Raw genomic sequence first — 18,812 nt, 5'->3', positions numbered from 1 at the left:
AGATTTCATTCTTGGGCAGTAAATTAATTGACTTTGTGAAGATATATCTGTTGTTGCACTATTTTGAATTGCGACAGTCCTCTTTTCTGCAGATTGTACTGATTATGGCAATCTTCCACATAATAACGATAATGATGCTTCGGGTTACTGTTCTGAAGAGGGTCTACACTGAAAAATGCTAATAAGATATCTGAAAAATGGCAGGGCTCCGAGAAATTTTTCTGTGGATGGAGACATGTCTTAGAATCAAAGCCGTACATTTCTAATCATAGAGCTACAAAGTCATGCTTAGATGAAAATTCAAAGCAAATTAAACATCCCCACTAGAGAATTCACAGTTTTTTGTAGGAAGGTGAGACCGTTTATTTTAATTTGTAGTTAGGTTTGTGATTGGTACTTGTAATCTATGCCCTGCATGTTAATTGCGTTTTTTAATTCCAGGATGCCAATGGCCCTTGTTAAAATTCTATTTTTTTCTGTTTAGGATCAACGACTAAGCAGAGACGAAATTTTAGAAAACTCTAATATGTTTGTGGGAAGCCAGGCGACAAACTATGGAGAAGACCTTACAAGAAATCACGATGAACTTTGATGTTTTTTGCAGTGCACTAGGCCAAAGACCGTCCTTTAGTTTTCCTACACATGCGAAATTCCTTGGATCTGCACCAGTCAAATGCATTTTACTTATACACCGCACAATACCTCAGGCACGGGCAGACCGGATCCCATCATACTTTCACACATCTTTTTGACAAATATGCTTGTGTAGTACTTCGAGATATGCCAGAAGCAAAACATCATCTTTTAGAACTGTGAAAGGTTATTTAATGTTCTTAAAAAGTCAAATTTTTACTATTTGTTTTATCAACTATGTGAACACAGAGGAATGAGAGTGTGTGTGTGTGTGTGTGTGTGTGTGTTTGTACATGTGTGTGTGAATTTTAGGTAGATATGTTATCTTAATCTGTGCTGTAGATAGTTTGTCCTTAAAAACACACTTTCAGCATGTGTATATTCTGTACTGTATATTATGTGCTACATGAACAAATATTAAATGGGAGGCAAAGTTTACAGACTTTGTCTGCTGTTATATGAAAGTAAAAACGGTGTTTTGATACACTTATTAAATAATACATGTTTAATGTGCACTATGTTGTTTAAGTTGCATAGAAAGGTGAGCAGTAGATCTTACTTTGTTTAAAAAAACTTTGATCATTAGCATTTTATATTTTGTGACTATTTCTCCAAGGATTTTATACCTTCTATGTACCGAAACATTCTATATACAAAACACCTTTCTAACAGGTAACTAAGCCCACCCAGGCTTTACTTTTCACCGTAGAAATCAACAGATAAACTGCGTTCTCATTCTCACTTCATTGTGATAAAATAGGATTAAAGCTGTATTTTGCAGATAAAAGTCGCTAGAGGTTCACCAACTTACCTTTTAATAAAAAGAAATCTGTGCAATATTGAGAGAATAAAACTGGAACACAGCACCCACTCTAATTAAAAGTCACATTAATCTGGTCGGACAGCAAAATGGAATATCGAGAGACACCCTGAGTGAGTTTAACAGACCAATAACAACGTCAGTGAGTGTAGTAGGAAACTTGTAGATGTCACCCTGCAGCAGCGAAGACATCACTCACGCTTTTAGGATAGTAAAGAAAAACATGTTCTGCTCTATTAAAGCACCTGAACACCCACCATGGCCAAGGGAGAGTCCTTGTTATCTCTGTTAAACAGGTACCAAATCCAGATAGAAGACAAAGCAGAACGAACTGAAGATTCTGGCTCCAGGTCTTTCTTTTAGCCTAATTAAATGTATTCCAATTTAACAGTGCCACATTGTCCTCCTCTCTTTGAAGACAACGCTAGTGTAGGTTTTCACAAAATGTAAGCAGTGTTTGGAAAGCCCCCATGAATGGAAAAGACTGTTCCAGATTAACATAACTATAAAGGCAAGCCTAGAAGGTCCACCAGAGTCTCGAGAAGATTGTTATAAAATTGGTGCATGGCATTATACTGGCATTGCATCCTAAGCGAAGACAAAAGACAAAATATTAGACCTGGGTGGTAACCTTAATCTAAAATTAGGAAGAAGTTAACATTTAAGGGACCCATTACTAGTATCTAGGTAGCAGCATTGAAATTAGGGGATGGCTCATCATACTGACCTGAAGGTTTTTCAGATGGGCCATAATTGTAGCAGGAGACTGCTGGGTGACAAATTAGTCCATTTGATGGAATTGGTGTGCCATCCACAAAGGTGACTTTGCTAGACAAAGGCAACTTTTCCTTCTCTCCATTCATTTCATGCACTCAATTTCATGTACTGTGGCAGACTGTGACCAGATAAGTGTTAGTGATCTAGGAATTATTTCAAATGAATGTGGGCACGATTGTGAGAGGGAGGGAAAAAAATTAAATAAAACAAATTAATTACCTTGCCACCACCCGGTCCCGCATCGCTGCTCCTGCTCTCCTGCTTCCTATTTCTGGAACAGGAAGCAGGCAGCCAGGCTCCCTCCCGAGAGGGCCGACCAACAGTCGCTGTGCACTTTTACGAGTGGGCAAACCACTACTCCACTGCCCTGCTCGCAGAGCAGCAGCACCCACCCGCCTGCCGCAAAACAGCTAAACATATAACATTATAGTAACTGAAAGTTATTATCATGTTCTGTTTTTGCTTCTGCGCTGCTTGAAAGCAGTGGGGCGATGGTCCTTCACCATAGTAGAGGAGCCGCCCCTAATCTGTTATCCATCAATCCCAGGACAGAGCAAAATTTGCTGAAGCTATGTTTGGACAAAATCGAGATTCTTATCATTTTAACGCTTATTGAACTTACTACTTGGTTTTCCACCTTCTCCATCTTTATCCACCCACAATTTGGATATTCCATTTGACCATGCTCTGAATTGGCTTAACCATTTTAAGACTGGTAGTTTATACATGTTATTTGCCTGCAATGAACTTTGATCAATATCCTTCCCTATCTTGCCACCTCCTTGCAGAATAATTTAGTGCAGACTATAATATCCCACTATGACTACTGTAACTCAATTTATTTAGGTATATGACATCCGCTTTCCAGGCTGTGCAGAATGCTGTTGCATGCTTTATTCTGGAGTTCAGTGGACATATGGTTGGGTGTCACATTCCAGTGGAATTTGGTTCCGGGTCAGAGCAATGTGGTGTGGCTGTAATCATGGCGGGTGCGACAAGTGCTGTGGTAGGGGTTGATCATCAGTGATGCAGTGCAAACTTTGAGATGTGAGGGAGTTGCTGGCAGTGACAGATGGTGATGCAGGATGTCCAGAAGGGTAGGGGGGCAGCAGTCTTGGAACCAAACGTTCCATGAGAATCTTCATCCCAGTGCAGACTGTACTCTTTGCTAGTTAATGTAGATGTTTGTGCAGCCCCTTCAGTAATACAGATAGGGCTAACACACACATAGCACTAAAGCTATCTCAATAGGGCCTTCCCTCATTTACATGGGGGTGTGGCCCATTGCAAATGAGGACATCCCTTTGCCTCTACAGACGCTTTGTATTATGGATGCGAGTGCAAAGGTAAAGTAGCAGTCAGCTGAGAGTGCACCACAAAATGGCAGTGCACTGTCAGTGTACCTAGGGCAATGCTCTCGAGAGATGAAGGGGGGGTCCCATGGACCCCTACACATGCCCTTGCATCATGTGCAGTCATTCACTGCACCTACCTGTAAGGAAATCTCTAATCTCTCTTGAAACTGCTGGCTGGGTGCTGCCTGCACTGTGAAACATGGAGTGGCTTTGAAGCATCTGTATTTCATTTGAATGCACTGCACCCACAGGTTTCCAGCTGCCCTGAGGGCAGCACATTCAACATAAAACGGTGCACTTTCCATGTTTGCCCGTGAGGCTGCTGTTTGAAAGTGTGTCGTGGTGCAAATAGGGAAAGTGCACCCTTAACATAATGTGGGCCCCGGTGTTTCACTAAGTTGTCTCATCCGTTTATTTGATACTCCTACACATCAACCATTTCAGTTATTTTGTAGTCTGAACATCAGACAATTCAGCCATCTTGCAACCTATGTAAACCTCTAAATGAATGGACAATGCTAACAGCCAAAACAAGGCAACCCAACTATCCCTCCTACCCTAAGCTGTTAGACACAAGCAATATTACAGCACGTTCCTTAAGGAAATATAGTAACCAATGTAGCACTCCTCCCATCATGTACACTTATTCAAGGATTACAAATTAAAACATAGAAAAAGCTGCAAAATTGACTAAACGTTTCAGAGAGTGAGAACTTATCAGCCTCGGTTGAAAAAACCAAGAAGCAAATAACAAGAAATGCTGTGAAGGACATAAACCTTGAGTGGTGTTTGTGTTGAAATTTTTTTTTATTAAAGTTTTGTAAAACAAATACATCAAAGCATAAACAACAGAAAATGAAGAGAAAATAGATCCATGTTGAGAGAAATAATGCAAAAAGATACTGATGAATAAATATTAGATAAATATGATATAAATATGCATTTAAATATATAAATACTAATTGAAGTAATAATTATGTCAAGACATAGAATGATATATTATAAAGACATAACCTATAAGGGGAGGAAAAAGGGAAGGAGCTTAGACAATAGAAGTGCAGGAAATATAAATAAATAGATAAAACAAAGGTAAAATGATTAGATAAAGACAGATGAACACTGTAGCGAATAAAACAGAGAGTACAGAAGACAAGAAAAAGAAAAGAAATAAACAAAGGACAAGAGAGGGTAAAAGCAGATTAATGTGCTTGGATAGAAGTAGAAGCAGGGGAGTTAGCAGAATTTGATTTAAGAAATGGAGACCAAATTCGGAGAAAGGTGTCAGCTTGATCCTGAAGGTTATAGATTGTGCGTTCATGTGAGGCAGTCTGTATCATCGCTACCAACCAATCTTCCTGAGAGGGAGGCAAAGATGATTTCCAATGACGCAGGATACATATTTTAGCAGTAGCCAGTGAGATATGAAAAAGACGGAGTTGTGGCTTCGAGAGCTTTGGGGAGTGGCGGACATCATGCAGGAGGATATTAGTTGGTGTAAGTGGCAATTTTAGGGGCATAGTGGAATTCAAAGTAGTACCAATGTAAGCCCAATAAGATCGGATACTAGGGCAATCACAAATGATATGAGTAATATCGCAACCTGAATTGGAGCATCTCCAGCAATTGGAATGGGAAAGAAGGCCAGCTTTGTGCAATTTGACTGGAGACCAGTGCCAATCGTGTAGTATTTTAAAAAGACAAAATTTAAGCCTTGATTCACGGGCTCCCTTGTTCAAATTCTCCAGAATCAGATCCCATTCAATGTCAGAAAAGGAAATTGAGAGGCGAACTTGCCATTTACGCTGAAGATCATGTGAAAGGGGTTTAGAGAAGAGGTGGGACGATAAAATTTTATATATGCCGGAGGTAACACCTTTAAATTTCCCCCAAACGTGCAAATAGGATAAAATAGGGGAATCTTGTAATATCCATGGCGGTGACCCCATATGGATCTTCAGACATTGCTGAAGCTGGAGGTATTTAGAAGAATGGTGTAGGGGAAGATCAAATTCTATTCTTAGCTGAGAGAATGGCTTAAAATCCCCATCATGCAGAAGCTGATCCGGATAGAGGATACCTGCAGCACGCCATTCAGGCCAGGATAACATACGACCATTGATACGAATGCCCGAATTATTCCATAGGGGGGCTTTGATATGAATTCTTGGATTCGAACCCAACAGCCTATGACTTCTCTGCCAGGATTTATGCATGGCAGATAAAATCGGATTTTTCGGGTCAAGACGGCTAGTGCCACTACCATACAAAGGAGTAAGATTCGATTCTGAGGATAGAAGATGTCGTTCTATTTGGACCCATTGTGGCAAGTCTTTAATACCAGGTAAAAAATATGAGAGTTGGGAGATATGTAACGCCAAGGAGTAGTGTTCAATGGATGGGAGACCAATGCCACCAGATAACTGATGAGCCTTCAGCTTAGTTATGGCAAGACGTGGCTTGGCATTACCCCAAATGAAGGTTTTAATCTGGGCATCTACTGATCGGAGTAAGGATAAGGGAATCTGTAGGGGAAGCATGCCTAGAATGTAAATAAATCTCGGAAGAGTAACCATTTTAACAGCCTGAGCCCTACCCCAGAGAGAAAGACCCAGAGCCTTCCATTTATCAAAGTCCCGACGCATTTGGGAGATAAGAGGAGATAGATTATCTGTAACCATGTCCTGTAACCCTTTATTAACTAGGACACCCAAGTATTTGAGGCGTGAGGCCTGCCAACGAAAAGGAAAACCAAAGATGGCAGCTTTTGTGGTACCATTAGAAATAGGTAGAGCCTCACTTTTGTCCCAATTAATCTTATAACCTGAAAAGGAAGAGAAATCATTAATAATTTGAAGAAGAGAGGGGATCGACCGAGGAAGACGAGTAAGGGTGAGTAAAATATCATCAGCGTACAGGTATATTTTAGAATGTCCAATAGGGAGGGGAATACCAGAAACTTCATCAGATTGACGGATGGTTGCAGCTAGAGGTTCCATAGCTAAAAGAAACAGAAGGGGGGATAGTGGGCAACCTTGGCGTGTCCCTCTCTTGATTGTAAAGGTATCAGATAGAAATCCACCACAGTTCACTTGAGCAGAAGGATGATCGTAAAGTAAACGCACTTTATCAATAAATTTTGTACCTAAGCCAAATTTTTCCATGACCGTGAAAAGGTAGTTCCATTCGATGCGATCAAACGCTTTCTCTGCGTCAAGTGAAAGGGCTAACGCATCATCTGTGAGATGTTGAGCCGACCACAGTGCATGGGACAGGGAACGCAGATGATTCCGGGAAGAGCGTCCCGGTACAAAGCCTACTTGGGAATGATGTATCAAAGAAGGTAAGACTTTACGCAGACGAGACGCAAGGATACTGGCCAGAATTTTAATATCAGAGTTCAACAGAGAAATGGGACGATAACTACTGCAAAGCTGGGGATCTTTGCCTGGCTTTGGTAGCACGACAATGATAGCTTTGTTAGAAAGGGAACCCAGTGAAGATGCAGCATCCGCCTCCTGGAATGCAGCATGTAGAGTGTCAATAATATTGAGACCCGCCCAACGATAGAATTCAGGAGGAAACCCATCCTCACCAGGGGCCTTGTGATAGGGCAGAGCAGCTATCGCACTGGAAACCTCATCCCTAGTTATTTCACCCTCAAGGATGGCCTTACCATCCGCTGAAAGAGAAGGGAGATGCACTTTCGCAAGGAATGCCGTCATCTTATCCGAATCCATTCGATTATCAGAAGTATAGAGAGATTCATAAAAGGAGGCGAACTCATTGACAATGTCATGAGGTTTTGTGCACAAGTGTCCTTGCGCAGATCTGATGGCCGGAATGGCCATAGATGCCTCCCTTTGACGCAACTGTGCGGCTAATAACCTTCCCGCCTTTTCTCCCTGCTCATAATGTCGACCTTTCATTTTCTGTAAGGCGTATTCTGCCTTAGATGTAAAAAGACTGTTTAAGGCCATTCGGGCTTGTTCAAGCAATTTCCGATTTTGTAGGGACGGAGAGGTGATATATAGGCGAGAATAGGTTTGTATGTCATGTTCGAGATCCACTTGCTTCCTCGCATTTTGCTTATTAGCGAGTGCTGCATCGCGCATTAGTTGACCCCTTAAAGTAGCCTTAGCAGCAGCCCAAAGAGTCCTGCTGGAAGTCACGGATCCCTGATTATTAGAAAGATAAGTTTGAAGGTGTGACTGCAGTTGGGATTTACCAACAGGAGTTCTGTGGCGCTGAATGTTCATTCGCCAGGGCTTACGTCCAGGATTAGAAAGTCCCAGGTCTAGGGAAAGGAGAACCGGAGAGTGGTCAGACAATGCCGCTTCCAAGATGCAGGAATCTGTGACCAACTTAACTGCGTTCTGTGAGATAAGGAAGTAGTCAAGGCGAGAAAACGTACCATGAGTCGACGAAAAGAAAATATATTCCTTATCCGTTGGGTGACTGATACGCCAATGGTCAACCAACCCGATATCTGACACAATATCGCCTAGCAAAGCTCTATCTGACGCATTACCCCTATCTAATGGACCAGTTTTATCTAGAATAGAATCTTGCGTCACGTTCCAGTCACCACCAATCAAATATTGCGATGCATTAATTTCAAGCAACAATCGGGATAGTTGAAGAAAAAATGTTTTCTTGGTACCTGTAGGGGCATATACAGACCCTACACAAACGTGAGAATCACCAATTTTAAGTTTAGCAAAAACATAGCGGCCATTTACATCTGACCATGTTTTAGAAACAGTGACCGGAAGGGACTTGCGAAGAAGAATTGCAACTCCACATTTGCGGAGGGGGCCTGTGTCCGTGGATTCATCTTGTTGAATGCTGCTATGTATAACTTTACCCACCCAATCCCTACAAAGTTTGTCTGATTCTAGAGCATCCAAATGGGTCTCCTGAAGCAAGGCTACATCTACATGCTTAGTCTGAAGGTAGGAGAGAACTTTTTTCCGTTTTATGTAATGGGTGAGACCATGTACATTCCAAGTAATTGCATTAAGAGAGTGTGTTTTTGCCATATTAGAACAACGTAAAAATCAGAAACCGTAGAATGGAGCACAAAACAACGTGTTAAACCAAACAAAGGAAAAAGAAAAGAAATGACAAAAAGAAAGGGAAACAAGGATAAAATAAATAGAAACGAAACTACGATTTAAATGGAATACATGAAAAAAGCGATAAGAAGAATGATGAAAAAAGAAGAAAAAGGGAGATAAGATTTAGAGAGGTGATATAATATTAAAGAGAACTAGAAAATATTGAGTAAAAGCAAAGAGAGAACACGAGACCGTAGACTGTTACCCGCGGGCCTGGGCGCACTAGAGCACCGCCACGGGAAAGGACCCCACAGAAAAGAGAAAAGATTAGGAGAGTAATAATGATATAGAAGGGAAGCCCAGAATAACATTGTGGAAAAGAACCTAGGTGTAATAAAAAGGTAGGTAGAGCAAAATAGAGGTTGAGAATCCAGTGATAATTAAATGTAAAGTAACCTAATATCATAAGGCATACAATGCGTGTTTAAATAAACCAACATAGAAACATGCAAGTAGAATAATAAAACTGTAATTAAACCATTAAGCGCCAAGACGCCCCAGTAGATACAAAATTGTTGGGGAAATATTTAAGGCAATAAATTGTAACAGGAAAAGCAATGAATGTAAGAAGAAGAAAGAGTGGAATTATTATTAGGCAGAGGAATAACAGTAAGCAGGCTGAAGGAGAAAAGAAAATAAGATGAAAAGCTAGAAAGAGAGAGGTAAAAAAGGGACAAGCAGATATTATAAGAACAGCAAAACATGTGAAAAATGTGGTAAATAATTAACAGTAAAAAATAAGACTCTCAAGACAAGAGAATCTACAGCTAACTGCCAATAGTATTAAGGACAACAACTTCTAGGAGTGAAAGGATTATTCAGTCCGCATCCGAAGGAGTTTTAAGAGGAGACCGTGACTTGTCTCTCTGTAGATCTTGTGAAAACGTAGCAACCGAGACCGATTGAATTGCAGCTTTCCTATCTTCTTGTGAGCGATGAAGACGTTCAAAATCCCTTCCCCTTGGTCGGGGGCTGCTAGGAGGGCGCCTGTTGCGATCTGACAATGTAGTGGAAGACTTAGAGGGTGAATGGAACTGAGCTTGCTGTGAGGGTGTAGTAAGAACCTCCATTTCTTGAGGATGAAGACGGTCCAGGAACTGTTGAAGATGCTCGGGGTCGAAAAAGTCCTTAGAGACTCCATCTTTGGTAACGCGAAAGCGTGCTGGATCGAATAGGCCATATTTGATACCTAGCTGACGCAGTTGAGGTCGCATGGAGAGAAAGGCTTTCCGCCGCTCATTAGTTTCCTTGGAGAAATCAGCTGCCATAAAAATGCGATGACCTTCAAAGGAAAAGAAGCCTTGCAGCCGAGCCGCAGATAATATTTGTCTTGTTTGTTCATGACGAAGAAGACAGGCAATAATCGGTCGTGGACGTGCGGCAGGATCATCACGTGGAGGACCAATTCTATGAGCACGTTGTATCTCCAGGGGTGGATTGAAAGGAATACCAGTTAGCTTTGGGAGTATACGACACAGAAATACACTGGAATTCTGCCCTTCAATGCGTTCTGGAAAGCCAAAAAAACGAATGTTGTCCCTCCTACTTCTGTCTTCCAAGTCAATGAGTTTACTATGGAAGAGTAAAAGGTCCCGGTCTTGATTTGGAAGAGATTCCAATCGATTCTCCACTGCCAAAACCCTAGAATCAAGGGATTCAAACTTCGTATGAAAGGTGGTGAGTTCTGTCTTAATAGATTTAGTCTCTTCAGCTAGTGATGTGATTGTGAGGTGCATGTCATCTAACCGACGACTGACCTCGGATATTTCGTGCAGGATACGTTGCAAAGCTGCCGCCGACGCCTGCCCACCATTAGAGGTCGACGCCTGAGGTGAGGCGGAAGGAGAGGAGGCATTGTCTTTTGTAGGCATACTGGTGGATTGCTTGAGAGCTTCTGCAAAAAGAAGTGGTTTAGAAGCCTTGTTTCCTTGCTTAGAGGCAGGCATTTGAGGAGAATGTTTAATAAAAACTTTGAAAGAACGTAAAGCCGTCTTGCTGCCAAGGAATGCTTATATATAGTTGCAGAACAACACCAAGACATGCAAAAGAAACACCTGATAACTGTATATGTACAGCATTAATAAGCAAAAAGAAACTTATAACGCGTTTCTAGACAGTAAAATGTAAAAGTGTATCATTGCTTAATGACCCCCACTGCCTACACTTGTAAATATGATAACAACTGTCGCTATATTCACAGGTATGTAAATAGAGGTAAGATAAAATGAAACATCATACGCGCGTTTATGGTAATAACAATAAGCACAGCTACATGCACAGCAATATGAACAGGGCTGCAGAATGCAAAGTAATCATAGTCAAAGCAGAAAAGGCACAGCCTGACTGAAGGAGTTGACATGAGCGCTATAATGGCGTTAGAAGAAAGCACTCTCTTGTGTAGGGCATATATACTGCGCTAAAGGAGGCCATGAAGCGTCAATTGTAACCAAAAGTCAAAAAGGCGCGAAACTGTAACTGCAGCAAAAAATTTCCCAGCTTTGAAGAACAGTTTAGCGTGATGAAGCGCAAATTGCTTGCTGACCTGATAATATGCTCATTGGCTGATTGAGGCGAATGACATGTGTGCCACAACAGGAGTATAGAAGGAAGTTATCCTACCAGTGGCTGAGCGACGACACGTCCAAAAAATCTAACTCCTGTCAGGTGACATTCCTGAAGAGAAGTATTGCAGGCAGGTTGAGAAAGGCGCGACCTCATGAGGAGGCAAACAGTCATCAGGAGCAACGAAGGCGCGGCCTCATGAGGAGGCGGGCGCCCGTCGTCAGCAACGAAGGCGCGGCCTCATGAGGAGGCGGGCGCCCGTCGTCAGCAGCGGAGGCGCGGCCTCATGAGGAGACGAGCGCTCTTCAGTAGCAGCAAAGGCGCGGCCTCATGGGGGCAGGCGGTCTTCGTGGCATAGGCGCGGCTTAAGGAGGGAGGAGAAGCAGCCTGTGTAAATACGTCAGGCGAGCCCCGCCGGACGCGCAGCTCCACACCACTCCGTCATCCGAGCAGCAAACACCGGGGAGACTTCGCCGTCACATCGCCGGAAGCACACCCAAGTCGTGCCCACCACTCTCCGGCTGTCGCAGGGCACAAGAAGAGGACTCCAAAGCAGACGTGAGGTAGGAATTTTTCTGTTAAGGGTCCATCCCGCGACGGAGCTCACTTGTCAGGCGGCCATCTTCCTGCGTGGCCAGACCACGCCCCCTTGAGTGGTGTTTGAAGTAGTTCTCTCCTACAGTAAATGCACAGTGGTGGTGTTAGATGCCAAGAAGTGTTTTAATACCTAGGCTGGCTTTACATTTAAAGGGTACTGGAATATCTGTTTTGGGCCACGTTTTATTGATTGGATAAACTTGCTTTACATCAATCCCTTACTTTGTGTCAGGAATGGGCAACTGATTTTGAGGAGAAACAGTCTTTACCATGGAGTCATTACAAAGACCTGCATTTCCCACAAAGTCATTACCATGCATGGGACATTACCATGCATGCCACTACAACAAATGTGCCCTTACAACAAATGTCATTACCATGCATGTTATTATCACACATGTATGTGTAAGTATATTGGTAAGCCTTTTGGGATAACAATTTTTTTGTAAATTGGTTGGGTGATTTTTAATACTGAGATGTTCATTTAAATACCTGTGTATCAATGTACACAATAATGTAAATATTGATAATAGTTTTATAAATGTTCTAAGAAGACATTTGTAACAAAATAATTTAGGAACCGGATGCAAGAGTTATAGAGGTATTTGGATGGGGGTGTAATAATACTCCGGTATGTATTTAAATACCTAAGTATTAATGTATACAATATTGTAAATATTAATAATATTTGTAGACATCTGGTAAGAATAATTTGTATCACTTTAATTTAGGCACAGGATGCAAGGGATATAGTGGGTTAGAGTGGGGAAGTATATTAATACTCATGTATTAATTGTAATACTTGAGTATTACTTTATACTGTAATATTATCACAAAACAAATGTATGTATATGTGCTTAGAAATTTTCAGTCACTTTCCCGTGGTTTCCCATTTGTTTCAATGGGAGAAATTGTCCCTTGTCAGTTTTTACTTTCAGCCATGACATACGCGGTTGTGCATCTGTTTCGACATCAGTCGAGCGTTGTTGTGGAGATCGATAGCAAGGAAGAGCTGCGGTCAGGTAAGAACAGCTTTATTTGCATTTTAAAATGATATAGGTGACTTAATTTATTGCAAGGATAGATGGGGGAGGTATGTGATATTAATGATGTTCGATGTTACTTTATTTCTTTGTTTTAAACACATTTTTATTCCCAAACCGGTTACTATAGAATGCATTAGAATGGTTGTATTTTTTCAATATGCGTAATGTATATTGGTAAGTACTTTTTAGAAAAATAATCAAAATTTTTCATTTTTTTATTGTGTTTTCGTATTTTGAGACTACATTATGTACATGATGGAAACAGGCCAGAGCATTTGGTAGGAGTCCATTTGGAATATTTTCAATTTTTTTTATGTATTTCTTTTCCTTAAAAAAAGAAACCGTTTGTGATTTTGTACATGCTGGTCCATTTTTAATGACTTTCGTGGATTGTTTTATTTCTTGTTTTGGACATCTACATCGGCTTTCTGCACAGGAATGGAGCACACTTCATTTTTGGAACATTGTTGCGAAATGGCATTTTGGATGCTCCTTTCTTCAAACTATGGATGGATTTTTGTATTGAAAAAGGAATTCGATTTTAATTTTATCATCTTTTTTGGGTTATTGACTTTGGTGTGGATGTTGGATACACATTTGGATAGTTGGAATGCAAAAGACTCTTGGTAACAGGTTGAGTTCAAATGTTGCCAACATTTTATAAAAAAAAAAAAAAGTCATCCGCAAGTAGGAGGGAATTGTTAAATTTTTGAATTTTTCTTTTGCAAAAATGGCAATTTGAATTTGAGGTTTGTTAAAACAGGCAAGTAATGGGATAGGGTGTTAGACAATGATAGTAGTGTAAAATATAGGCAGACCTGGTGCACCCATCAAAGACAAATCTTGGATCATTCCCAATAGTCTTTCTGACCTTTCTTTGCTTCATTTAGATACCCGTGGGTTCAGACTACCTGTAAATGATTGAGCAATTCTCATTTCCTGGAAAATGTGCTCCTTCTTCAAAATCTACAGGAAGTGATATGGCTTTGGGTGGTGTTTGCCAATAGATTTGTTGAAGGAGTTGTGCCTTCCCTCAATGGCATTCTTAGTCTTCGCACCTCCCTCTAAGCAGGTTGTGTACCAATTCCACCAGTCAATAGGGAACTTTGGCCTCCACCTGTGACCTGATCTGCTTAGAGGGCCAATCCAAGTGGCTCAAAAATAATTTATTATGGGTGCCATTTTCTGCTCGTTTTCTGTAAAATAGATTCACTAATTGATGTGTAGAACTAGTCTACATACTCAGGCGGTACAAAGCATCGGGCAGTACATTTTTGTAATTCAAATTGCAATTTTCTGTCAGACATATAATCCTCAACAAAGGATGTTTTTTTGTAAATTTTACACCAAAGTGGAAAAATCATTCTTGAGTTTGGGTGGTGGGGTACAATTTACAAATGGTGTTAAAGATTGGTAATTCAAGGTCAATTATCATTGTTCTAGGACTTTTATCTAAGGTTTTGGATTTTAGCACTGTCAAAAATGTAATATATGTTGAGGATTGTTTGTCTGGGCATAAACTGTAATGGTACAGTAGTGTTATTTATTTGAGAAAAATTGTGAATATTTGGACAAATGGGTAGGGTGTGGATTTAATCGTACCATCCATCATCCAAACATTACTATTCTTAAGTGTTACCAGGTTTGGGATGTTGCAATAATTAGTATTCTTTTTTGAGGGTTTTCATTGTCCTGCAGTAGGAAAGTTTCATTAGTGAAAGTAATACTTAGTTCTGGGGGAATATTAATATCAGAAAAGGTCTGTGGTCACACATTGGGGATTACTTGCCTGTTTTTGTCTCTGTATCATCCTTCTAAGATTGGGAATTGTGGGCATACAACTAGCTATACGAATGGAAATGTTTTGTGTTACCTCCCTCAAAGCTGCACCACAGGATCCATTGGAGATGGACGCAAGATTTTTTATTTGTTGGATGTTTTCTCGTACTTCTATCTCCATTGCAGAGTGGTTATGCTCAGAAGCGCTTTCAACACAGTCATCTAGAGTAACCACTGTGCCTGTGCAGTGGGATAAAGAATATTGCACACACCTGCAATGACTCCTGGGCTCAGTCAATCTATCCTTGCAATAAAGATAGCAATCATATTTCAGAAGTTGGTTTACCCTTCTTGATTTTACATGCATAGCTTGTCCATCTGCAGCCAATATTGGTGAATCTGCTGATAAAAAAATATACTTTGTTAGAGAAGGAGAAATGGAAAGGTGACATTTATTTACCTGTACTATGGTCTGTTTTGGTACTTTAGAAGAAGGACTGCGAATTGCAATTTACGGCTTGGACTTTTTGATTTCAGACTTCGTGTTGTCGACTTTCTGGTTGTGAAGATAACATAAAATAAGTTATTCGTTTTATATCCTTTGGTATTATTAGGTTTTGGTTTGTTGGTGACTTCTTTTTTTATGTTTACTTAAAAGTCGGTGATGCCTCCTGATGTTTTTTGTTTGTAAAGGTGTGAATTTTCAGGCTTTCCTCTATGTTTGGACTATCTGTTTAGTGCTGAAAGAAAATTTAAAAAAAAAAAAATTCTCTTTTTTTAGTATTCCATTCACCGACCCTACCACTGTCCAGAACCTGCCCTGAGTTATGACGCCTGACGGAGTTAGAATAGTAATTTTTCCCCCAGTCACTGTCCAGCACCTACCTTGACGGACGTCTACAGCAGAGTTAGAATAGTAAATTTGCCCCAAGTCACTAACTTACTTCAAATTTGGTGATGCCTCCTGATGTTTTTTGTTTGTAAAGGTGGGAATTATTTGTCTTTCCTCAGCATGTGGACTACCTGTTTAGCACTGAAAAAAAATTACAAAATAAAAATCTCTTTATTCCTAGTATTGTATTCACCTACACTCTCACTGTCCAGAACATGAGTTTGGCCCATCAAAGGGGTTTGTGGCTGAAAGATAGAGAATGAGATGAGATGCAAAGATCATTCATTGCAATCTATTATTAGTTCTAAAATGTAGTTAAGGAAATTTGGAATTGGGTTAGGTTTAGAAAATTAGGAATAGGTCCACAATACTAGTACTACAGCAGATCTGATTTAGAAAAGTTCAATATTACTGTGTTTGCTTTACACAGGCAAAATATTTTTGGGGATATTATTAACTGTAGCTCTAATCTTTTTTATTTTATTTTGTTTATTTCTTACATCAGCATCCACGGGCAAGAAGAGGGATGGGTCTTGAACACTGAGGTGGGTGAGGGAGCTGGAGATGCCCCATGAGTGCCACTGCAGATGGCTTTGCTGGCCCCAGTAAGTCCTCCTGTTGTTAATATTATTATTATTTCCCTTAATTTTACCACTCCACATTTAGAATTATTTCTCCTTTTTACTGTGCTTGTCTCCTAATTTTTTTCCAACTCCCCTTCGTTCTGTTTCCTAAATTCTTCTTATCCCTGCATTATCCTATTTACTTATTTTCTATATTTCAAGTTTCTGTACTTGACCTTGAACTGTCCATACTAGTCTGTCTGTAGCTTACTTTCTTCTGCTTTGTCAGTAAGCTTTCGTTCTCGACTTATATATCTTGTGTACTGGTGGTACTGTAAGACTCAGGGAACCCAAGATTAGGTCAGGTACTCTATTGTGAAGATTTCATGCCCAAGTAAGGTATTCTACGCATGTCTGTGCATGAAATGAGGAATGGATAATTACTTGGATGAAGAAACAAGGGAGCTCTTCCCTACTTCATTTGTTTGGAATGGCTCTGATTCAATGGGTTGGGGTGGTATTTCTGTTTACTCCATTGACTTACAGTATTTTTTAAGCAAGGCAAATATAATGTAGCCCATCTATCATCAATCATCACCTCCCTACCTAACCATGGCATTTTTCCAGTTCCACCCATGACCTGCTGCATGGTTCAATTTGGCACTGTAGTGTAGGCTGTGCAATGTACATCTGCTTGAGCTAATGTGGCATTTACAAAGTTATCAATGCATTGCAATCCGAAAAAAAGGTGCGTTTCCTTTCCCTCCCAGTGTCCACTCAGTCACTTCCTAGTACTTCACTCCTTTATTCTTTCCCAAGTTCTGTCCCAGCCTTCTCAAAAATTTGAAAAATCCATTCTTAACATGCGCCACATTTTTGTAGCGAAGTGATATATTTCATCGTGATTTCCTTAACGGATTTACGCCTGTTCACATTTTTCTCTTTCATCATTGTCAACCAGAGTGACTCGCTAGCCAAAGTTTAGGCACATGGTGATGATCAGCAAAACATCTACTTACCAGGCCTAATCCTTCTAACGTACCCTAGCAGTAGAGTATGTCAAGTTTCCTTTCCTTATTGCCATGCAAATGTATTTGTTGGAAAAAAAGTATTATAAAGTATGGTGGAGGGTGAGGCCAGGGAGTAAAGTGGGACTAAGTAAGTGTCTATGATGAACATGCCAAATACAATATCCCGTTCCTTAATCCTTTCCTTGTACTGCAGTGCATCACTTTTCCCACCGTCTACTCACAGCAGACAGAATGTCCGCATGATTGATTTTATATATGACGTGTATCATTCCTATTATTCATCTGCCTTGTGGTGAGGTTAAGATTGAAAGGCATTTTGGAGAAGAGCAGGGCCATTGGAATAAGATAAATGTCTATTACAGCTGCCCCAGCTACAAACTGTTGAGAGTAGCAAAGTATGACACCAGTAGGGCACCAGCTGAGCTAGCATGCCTTCATTAATTTAGCACAACAAGAGAAAGAATACTTGTACTCCATAGTGTATAATGCCTTTCTCATTAATGGCAGGTAATTGATTTTTATTTTTCCACACAAAGTGTCTGTTTAGTTTTTACTAGGAAATCCTTCAAAAGGATGTGCTGCGTTTATTCTGCCTTAATTCCTTTCAGATAGTTAATGCATTTGCCATTTGCCTTTAGTTTTATGAGCAGCATATGTGGGTAATGGCTGTGACTCTAATCACATCACATCGAATGGCCCTGGGTGACCAGCAATATACTGCTAACGTGCCATCCACTACATAACTTTATACAAGTGTTTTGCACAGAGCACTGTTTACAATTTGTCTTTTTTCTTTCTAGCTACTCCTGTTGGTCATCCACCTCGGCAGTATGTAGCAGCCTGCTGCGGAAGCAGAAGCTAGAGGGAATGCGGGCAGAGTACCATTGGCTGGTGGCCCAGGAGGAAGAAGCAGCTGCCCAGGCCCCCAGCAAGCCCCCAGCTCTTCAAGCCTGTCAACAACGCCAGTGTCTGAGTCCACTGGCATCCGCCCACCGTTGTCATTCCATCACTGCTGTCCCCCCCCCACAATTTCTGACAGCAACTTCCGCTTCATCCTGCAGAGGCTGGCACGTAGACGTCAGGCAGATACAGATGGAAGGGCTCTCAGAAAGCTCCTGGCCCGCCATGTTTAATGCCCTCTTCTGCCCCTTTTTTAACATTTGTTTTAGTGGGTTAAACTTGTTGTGGGTGGAGAGGTTGGGAATGTGAGAGTTGGGATTAGGACAGTTTGGACTTATAGTTGTTGGACAATCGACATTTTGAACATTGGTTGGGGACGGGGAAATTGTTTGGGTAGAGGAGTGGGCCAGATTAGGGTTAAAGGGATGGGTTTTATTATATTGTTTGTTAGGATAATAAATGTTTGTTTTACATTATTTGTGCTTCAAATCTTTTTTTAGGTATTATACTTTGCACTGCTGCCTTTGCGCTCAGGAGCAGCCTATATTTAAAATGTACTAATAACGTATAACCATTAGCTATGTGGTACCCTTGTCCTACTATTCTTAGTCTCTGCAGTTTGCAACTATATTGACCACTAAGGGAGGGAGATGGAGGGTTTCCACTTTCCATTTCCAAATTACCTACAAGTACAACAATGATCCATAGTTCTTTTACCTAAAAAGATGAAGGAAGGGCTG

General features: G+C 40.8%; 1 protein-coding gene and 1 long non-coding RNA gene across 2 annotated transcripts in view; both read left to right on the top strand.

The window, feature by feature from the left end:
• The window catches only part of RCN1 (reticulocalbin 1), a 223,486-nt gene extending 222,355 nt beyond the window's left edge, over positions 1-1,131 (top strand). Inside the window, exon 6 of the mRNA XM_085648260.1 lies at positions 485-1,131. Coding sequence (XP_085504386.1) covers positions 485-592 — 108 coding nt within the window. The 3' untranslated portion in view covers positions 593-1,131. The remainder of the gene's footprint in view (positions 1-484) is intronic.
• Positions 1,132-11,918: 10,787 nt separating this feature from the next.
• Positions 11,919-18,545, top strand: LOC146857678 (uncharacterized). Its single transcript, XR_014979942.1, has 3 exons — positions 11,919-12,883; positions 16,084-16,183; positions 17,973-18,545. It is a non-coding gene; the product is annotated as an uncharacterized LOC146857678 (long non-coding RNA).
• The last annotated feature ends 267 nt before the right edge of the window (positions 18,546-18,812 follow it).

Source organism: Triturus cristatus, chromosome 3_2, assembly GCF_964204655.1.
Source record: "Triturus cristatus chromosome 3_2, aTriCri1.1, whole genome shotgun sequence".
Taxonomy (NCBI): domain Eukaryota; kingdom Metazoa; phylum Chordata; class Amphibia; order Caudata; family Salamandridae; genus Triturus; species Triturus cristatus.
The sequence above is the reverse complement of the archived record's forward strand: the minus strand, read 5'-3'. Positions and strand labels throughout refer to the sequence as shown.